Source organism: Conger conger, chromosome 4 (assembly GCF_963514075.1).
Source record: "Conger conger chromosome 4, fConCon1.1, whole genome shotgun sequence".
NCBI classification, from domain to species: domain Eukaryota; kingdom Metazoa; phylum Chordata; class Actinopteri; order Anguilliformes; family Congridae; genus Conger; species Conger conger.
This window is the reverse complement of record NC_083763.1, coordinates 75,322,455-75,329,954: the sequence shown is the minus strand read 5'-3', so window position 1 is coordinate 75,329,954 and position 7,500 is coordinate 75,322,455. Positions and strand designations below refer to the sequence as shown.

At 48.3% G+C, this 7,500-nt stretch overlaps 1 protein-coding gene across 1 annotated transcript; it reads left to right on the top strand.

The window, feature by feature from the left end:
• The first annotated feature begins 1,061 nt into the window (after positions 1-1,061).
• Positions 1,062-6,688, top strand: LOC133126804 (E3 ubiquitin-protein ligase DTX3L-like). Its single transcript, XM_061239197.1, has 6 exons — positions 1,062-1,157; positions 1,317-1,400; positions 2,047-2,131; positions 3,796-3,989; positions 5,230-5,420; positions 6,083-6,688. The coding sequence occupies exons 3-6, from the start codon at positions 2,056-2,058 to the stop codon at positions 6,150-6,152; spliced, it is 531 nt and encodes a 176-aa protein (XP_061095181.1). The 5' UTR covers positions 1,062-1,157; positions 1,317-1,400; positions 2,047-2,055; the 3' UTR covers positions 6,153-6,688.
• The last annotated feature ends 812 nt before the right edge of the window (positions 6,689-7,500 follow it).

The following is a 7,500-nucleotide window of genomic DNA, read 5'->3' as shown; positions in this document are numbered from 1 at the left end:
CACACACACAGGTAAGGTAAGACACACACACACAAAGACTGGTAAGGTAAGACACACACACAGGTGAGGTAAGATAAGACACACACAGGTAAGGTAAGACACACACACACACAGGTGAGGTAAGATAAGACACACACACAGGTAAGGTAAGACACACACGCACATACACACAGTGGAGGTAAAGTAAGACCCACACACAGGTGAGGTACAGTAAGACACACACACAGGTAAGGTAAGACACACACGCACATACACACAGTTGAGGTAAGGTAAGACACATACACACACAGGTAAGGTAAGACACGCACATACACACAGTTGAGGTAAGGTAAGACACATACACAGGTGAGGTACAGTAAGACACACACACACACACAGGTAAGGTAAGACACACGCACATACACACAGTTGAGGTGAGGTAAGACACACACAGGTGAGGTACAGTAAGACACACACACAGGTAAGGTAAGACACACATGCACATACACACAGTTGAGGTAAGGTAAGACACACACACACACAGGTAAGGTAAGACACCCGCACATACACACAGTTGAGGTAAGGTAAGACACATACACAGGTGAGGTACAGTAAGACACACACACACACAGGTAAGGTAAGACACACGCACATACACACAGTTGAGGTGAGGTAAGACACACACAGGTGAGGTACAGTAAGACACACACACACACACAGGTAAGGTAAGACACCCGCACATACACACAGTTGAGGTAAGGTAAGACACACACACACACACCTCACATGTGAAGCCTGTGAGAGACTACTGCTACTCAAGCTGGTTTGCCGAGGTTAGTTGCGCCAGAGAAGGGAGTCTCTCAAAATTCCTGCACAGGTTCCTGAGTGTGGGAGTCTGACAGAGAGCGCAGAGGCATTCCGCTGGGTTGTTTGGTCGGTGTGACCGTCACCACCGGTTTATCGTGTTCTGGGAATTCCAAGAATTCCAAGAACTCAGAGCATTCCTCTGCAGTCCTTCCTCTTCAAAGTTCCTGCTTTCCCCGGCAGAATGCGACGCTCACTCACTCTCATCGTCCGTAGCATCGGCGAACAGCTCTGAGGGAGGGCAGCAGAACCAGACGAGGGGTCGGAATCTCAGTGGATCAGAGCCTGGGACCTGTCTGGAGAGGGGCGCGAGGGTCTCTTTTTAAAACTGTTTTTTTATGATTTCTTTCTTCAAAGCTGCTTTAAAGCTAGGTTTGTGATATTGTGTTTGCGCGTATGTGTGTGCGTGTCCACATTTCTTTGAATGACTTAATGCAAGTGGGAATTATAATTCAACAAAACACGGTCCCCAGAAACAGCTGAGCAGGGGACTCCAGAGGACCTGTGAGAGAGAGAAGGAGCTGCAGGATCTGAGACAGGCTGTGCAGTCACTCAAGGTGGGTACTGACCAGAGGAGAAGACAACAGCTGGCTGCTGAGGTAGTCACTGTCTTTAGCTAATGGCTTTCGCCAGTTTTGTTTATATGAGGTGTAGGCTGTTCAGATTTTTGGATTAATCTTAGACTCAGCCACCAAAGACTCATTCCTGTAATCAATCAACCTTTAACTTACTTACAAATGAATTCAACAGGCAATGGGATTTTTATTTTATTTTTTTAAACAAACCTACTAGCTGTAGGCAAGTTGGTTTTTGTGATTTCTCAATTTGAATTCATCAAACATACATTTTGCCTTTAATTGTTGGTCAAAGTTAACGAATTGGATCCCCGCATCAAACCTCCCAATAAAACAGGCGAAATGAATTATCTGTGCAATCTACTGCTTTAATTTATCTACAAAGAGCTGATTACTTACAACTGCAAAAAGCCATTGGAGATGCACCAAACCAGGTGAGACCTGTGCAATCAACTGCTTTAAATGAACAGTGAAGCATGTGTATGTACACAACGAGCATGACCGGGCCCTGGGTCTCTTTAAGGACATGGGTGAAAATGACTGCCGAAGTGAGATGTATGCAATAGTTTTCCATCTTCCTTGCAAAAAAAAAAAAAAATGACTAACAAACAAACTAATGTGTTTTTAGAAGGTCGCCATGGGAACCAGCCACACCAAAGAGAAGTGGGACTGCAACCAGTACCTGAGCGGGAAAGGTCCGATTCTGCCCGAGGGTACGCTCCGTTTTTACATTCATTACATTTCTGGCAGACGCTCTTATCCAGAGCGACGTTCAGTTGATTAGACTAAGCAGGAGACAATCCTCCCCTGGAGCAATGCAGGGTTAAGGGCCTTGCTCAAGGGCCCAACGGCTGTGCGGATCTTATTGTGCTTTTGTGCTGTGTGTTTCTGCTTTGTCCCCAGAATTAGTTTGTGTTCAATCATGCTGTTCCCAGCGGACAATCTCCCCCCCACGACACTCTTTTCTTTGCAGTGAATCGGATCACTCAACATGAATTACTGATGGACAAATATAGTAATTAAGCATTAAATTCACTTTTCATTAGTTAACAGCCGACCAACGTATTTGTGACATGATATATATACATTAGCAATCCATAGGATACATTTATAATTAGTGAAGCATTAATAACGGACTTACCTGGCTTTTTCATTCCAATATGAATTGCCAATAATGGATGTAGTTGTTAACGTCAATTAATGATGTACAAATACATTAACCGAGCAGTGCAGATGAACTTATCAGTAGTAGTTAGCCAATGACTACATTAGTTCATGTCAATTCATGGCACTGTGTTGGAAAGTGTTACCATGACTTGTTGTGGCTGATCGAATGTTTTGAGTGACTACTGACACGTGAAAACCAGCTCGTCCAGTTACACTGCATGTGTGGAATCTCAGGTCCAGTTGCACTGCTTGTGTGGAATCTCAGGTCACTGGCCTAGCTGTACGATTCCTCAGTGGGTAAATAATTACTCTTGCCCCCAAAGCCAGTTCAGTAACTAAGAAACCAGGTGAGCCACAATCATTTAATTACATTACATTACATTACATTACATTACATTACATTTCATTTCATTTCATTTCATTTCATTTCATTTCATTTCATTTCATTACATTACATTTCATTTCCTTACTAGCATTAGGCAGAGTGAATTGCACAGCTTTTGTATTTTGTTACAAAAACATGGGCAACATGGCTCAGGCAGTAAGAGCAGTCGTCTGGCAGTCGGAGGGTTGCCGGTTCGATCCCCTGCCCTGGCTGTGTCGAAGTGTCCCTGAGCAAGACACTGAACCCCTAAATGCTCCTGACAAGCTGGTCGGGGCCTTGCATGGCAGCCAATCGCCGTCAGTGTGTGAGTGTGTGTATGAATGGGTGAATGGAGAAGCATCAATTGTACAGCGCTTTGGATAAAGGCGCTATATAAATGCCAAACATTTACCATTTTGTTACATGCAGTTGTACTGTAAATCGGTCATACAGCTGCAGCAGTGGAGGGTAAGGTGCCTTGCTTTTGGAATAAAAAAAAAAAAGCAGCATCCTACCAGGGACCTTTAGGTTACACACCAACTACCCTTATTATAGTTTTACTACACTACTGCCCAGTCAGCTCATGGATGCCCAGTGACTGCAGAATCAGGGGCGCATTTCACACAGCAGACGGAGTAACTGAGTATCAGAGCGAAACCCGGAGCGGCTCTTTCTCACGGCACTTCAGTGTTCATGTTCCAGATTTCGGAGGGTTCCGGATTCTGCTCAACATAGTGATCCAGCCGACTCGATAAACCTGCTTCATGACCCCCCCCCCCCTCCCCCTGCCCCCCGGACCCCATTTCTCCTCCCCCGTGACCTTACTAATACCTGGCCTAATTCCAGCCTCTGGGAGCGCACCCTCTGCAGACCAGGCCAGCGTTGGCAGGAGAGGAGGGTCTGTTAAGCAGGAGGAGGGGGTCGTGGGAGACCAGCCTGACGGGCAAATGAAATGGGTGTCCCTTCCCCGCTGCCTGCCCTGCTACCCGCACTGCGGGACCATCGAGATCGAGTACTGCATCGCTGACGGGATACAGCAGGTGAGGGCCGCCGGACTTTTATTTTGAAAACGGCCGGAAACTTTTATTTTTTTGTTACGGCTCGCTCTGTGTTTCCCCCTCTGGCGTGTGTTCCGCACACAAACCAGAAAAGTCACGCAGACGTCCCAGCAGGGTGTGGTTTGGTTACCAGAATCTGGTGTGTGTGTGTCTGTGTGTGTGTGTGTGTATGTGTGTGTGTGTGTATGCGTATGTGTGTGTGTGTGTGTGTGTGTATGTGTGTGCATGTGTGAGTGTGTGGGCGTGTGTTTGCATGTGTTTGTAAGCACACATGCATGCACGTGTGTGCACAGGTGTATGTGCATGAATGTGTGTGTGTAACTGTATGCGTCTGTGTGTGTATGTGTGTGTGTATGTGTGTGTGTGTGTGTCTGTGTGTGCGTATCTGTGTGTGTGTGTATGTGTGTGTGTGTGTGTGTGCGTGTGTGTGTATGTGTGTGTGTGTGTGTGTGTGTGTGTGTCTGTGTGTGTGTGTGTGTGTGTGTGTGTGTGCATGTCTGTGTGTGTCTGTGTGTGTGTGTGTGCGTGTCTGAGTGTGTGTGTGTCTGTGTGTGTGTGTGTGTGCGTGTCTGTGTCTGTGTGTGTGTGTGTGTGTGCATGTCTGTGTGTGTGTTTGTCTGTGTGTGTGTGTGTGTGTGTGTGTGTGTCTGGGTGTGTATGTGTGTGTGTGCATGTCTGTGTGTATATGTGTGTGTGTGTATGCGTATGTGTGTGTGTGTGTGTGTGTGTGTGTATGTGTGTGTGTGTGTGTGTGTGTGTGTGCAGGAACGCATTGAGAATTCCACCTGAAAGAGGAAATGTAGGAATAAGAAATACAATCCCTTCAGGAACGGTTGGAAGCAAATCCCTAAAATGCTTTCCTGCAAAACTGTTGTACATTGGATTAAAAAAAAAAAACCCTGAATTCTTCACTCACCACAGCATTCCTGCACTTGTAAGGTGCACTGCCGCAATAAATGGTTTGGTGGGTTGAATGAAGCTGAAGGTTTTTGGGAAGCGCCGGTGGGTTTGTACCCTTCAACTCGATCGTAGGTCGCCATGGCACGTCCTATATTCGTGTAGGTACATCTCAAGAGCTTTCTTGCGACGCGTACCACCACAATGTCACCTACGCCCCTTCGCGCGCCAAACCGCCAAACCACCAAACCGCCAAACCGCCAAACCGCCTAACCGCCAAACCGTGCCGCACGCCCCTGACGCCGGACTCTCTCCCCGCCCGCAGACGCAGCACCCGAAGCCGGGCAGGCCGTTCACGGGGCTGCGCGCGGTGGCCTACCTCCCCGACGACGCCGAGGGGGCCTGGCTGCTGCAGCTGCTCGTCCGCGCCTTCGAGCGGCGGCTGGTCTTCACCGTGGCGACGGGCGCGGACGGCTCGGAGGCCGTCGCCTGGGCCGACATCCCTCACTGCAGCGGGTGAGTCACCTGACCCGCGGTCACCCCCGGCAACGCTCTACAGGCCTTGTGCAGGGCAGGACAACCCTGTCACTGCTCTATGTCACTGCTCTATGTCACTGCTCTACGTCACTGCTCTATGTCACTGCTCTACGTCACTGCTCTATGTCACTGCTCTATTTCACTGCTCTATGTCACTGCTCTATGTCACTGCTCTACGTCACTGCTCTATGTCACTGCTCTACGTCACTGCTCTACGTCACTTCTCTATGTCACTGCTCTATTTCACTGCTCTATGTCACTGCTCTATGTCACTGCTCTACGTCACTGCTCTATGTCACTGCTCTACGTCACTGCTCTATGTCACTGCTCTACGTCACTGCTCTACGTCACTGCTCTATGTCACTACTCTATGTCACTGCTCTATGTCACTGCTCTATGTCACTGCTCTATGTCACTGCTCTACGTCACTGCTCTATGTCACTGCTGCTCTGTGTGTGTGTGCCTGTGTGTGTGTGTGTGTGTGCCCGTGTGTGTGTGTGTGTGTGCCCGTGTGTGTGTGTGTGTGTGTGTGCCCGTGTGTGTGCCCGTGTGCCCATGTGTGTGTGTGTGTGTGTGCGCCTGTGTGTGTGTGTGTGTGTGTGCACACGCATGTTATTTACACAGTGTGTTCTGTTCCACAGCTTCAGTAACCCAGACCCACACTACCTGAAGACACTGAAGCAGGTCCTGAAATCCAAGGGCATTGAATGACGTGAAAAACGGACAGATATACGGATGGATGGACAGACAGACAGACAGACAGACAGACAGGCTCAGATGGACTTGCTTAAAGAGCTTTGGGTGAATGGACAGAGGGTTGCAGAGGGCTGGGAAAAAAAAAATATATATATATAATGTATATACATTTTCTTCTTTTTAATGTTCAGCTGAAACAGTTGCAGTTTACATTTTGACCACTGGAAAATAACATTTTATTTCTTTATTGCTGGGTGCCTCTGTATATGCAGTCAAACGGTTGCTCGTTTACAGTTTACAGTGCTTGATTATGACTGAGGAGTGATCCCCAGTGTCTGGCCGAAACACTGCGGATGTGAATTGTGTAAAAAACGTGACGGACGTTAAAGACGTCTGAGAGGAGCGGATGAGGACTGCGCTAACCTGTGAGGTCAGAGGTCAAAGGTCAAAGACACCGGCCCGGCTCTGAATGTTTCGTTTCTGACGGGTCTCTTCGCGAGCACCGTGTGTAAAACCTCTTGACCGCCATTAAAGGAACCCCTTCCGTGTGCTCCAGGCTTTGTGTTTGCTGCTCGTCCAGTTTGTGTGAAGGTCACACCGCTTGCTGCGAAACTTCGACGGAACGTGAAACTATTTTCTGTGGCAAAAAAAAAAAAAAGAAAAAAAAAGTGCATCATTCATCCAAAGGGCTATGACATCACAAACAGGATGTGGGATGTGATTGGAGGAGGGATCTGAGCGGAAGACTGGGTGTGTAGGTGGCGCTGCTGCTGGTGTTCCTCCGAGCCTTTACCTGGCAGGCAGGTGTGCTGACAGTCTGGCCAGTCAGGAGTCCCCCCCCAGCACAGGTACAGGAACGCACCCACCGCAAACAGCCAGGACACGGGGAGCAGGTACGCAGAGTCTTCACTGCACACTCAGACGAACACAGCTGACGCGCGGGCAGCCGCCCCACTCCACCGGTCTCGGCCGTTCCCAACACGAGAGAAACTCATGATCTTTTCATGCCGCAGCCCGCCATGGTGCATGACTGGGACCCCGGAAGGTCGGTGGTTCTAGCCCCGGTGTAGCCATGATAAGATCTGTGCAGCCGTTTGGCCCTTGAGCAAGGCCCTTAACCCCACACTGCTCCAGGGGGGGATTTGCCCCTGCTTAGTCTAATCACCTGGATGTCGCTTTGGATAAAGGCATCAGCTAAATAACAGATTATTTATTTATAAATATCTTTGTCCCCATGGCTGAACTGTCACTAATCTTAGGGGACATAATTCATTATTAGATCTGCAGGTTCTAATATACACAGACACACACACGCAGACACACATTATTCTGAAACCCTTTCAGCCTTTAAACATTTGTAAAA

Bases quoted from the DNA above. Each gene is read 5' to 3' on its own strand.
- LOC133126804 (XM_061239197.1), top strand. From the start codon at position 2,056: ATGGGAACCAGCCACACCAAAGAGAAGTGGGACTGCAACCAGTACCTG. The intron at 2,132-3,795 runs GTACGCTCCGTT...GCCTAATTCCAG, and splicing joins AGGTCCGATTCTGCCCGAGG to CCTCTGGGAGCGCACCCTCT. The intron at 3,990-5,229 runs GTGAGGGCCGCC...CCCCGCCCGCAG, and splicing joins TCGCTGACGGGATACAGCAG to ACGCAGCACCCGAAGCCGGG.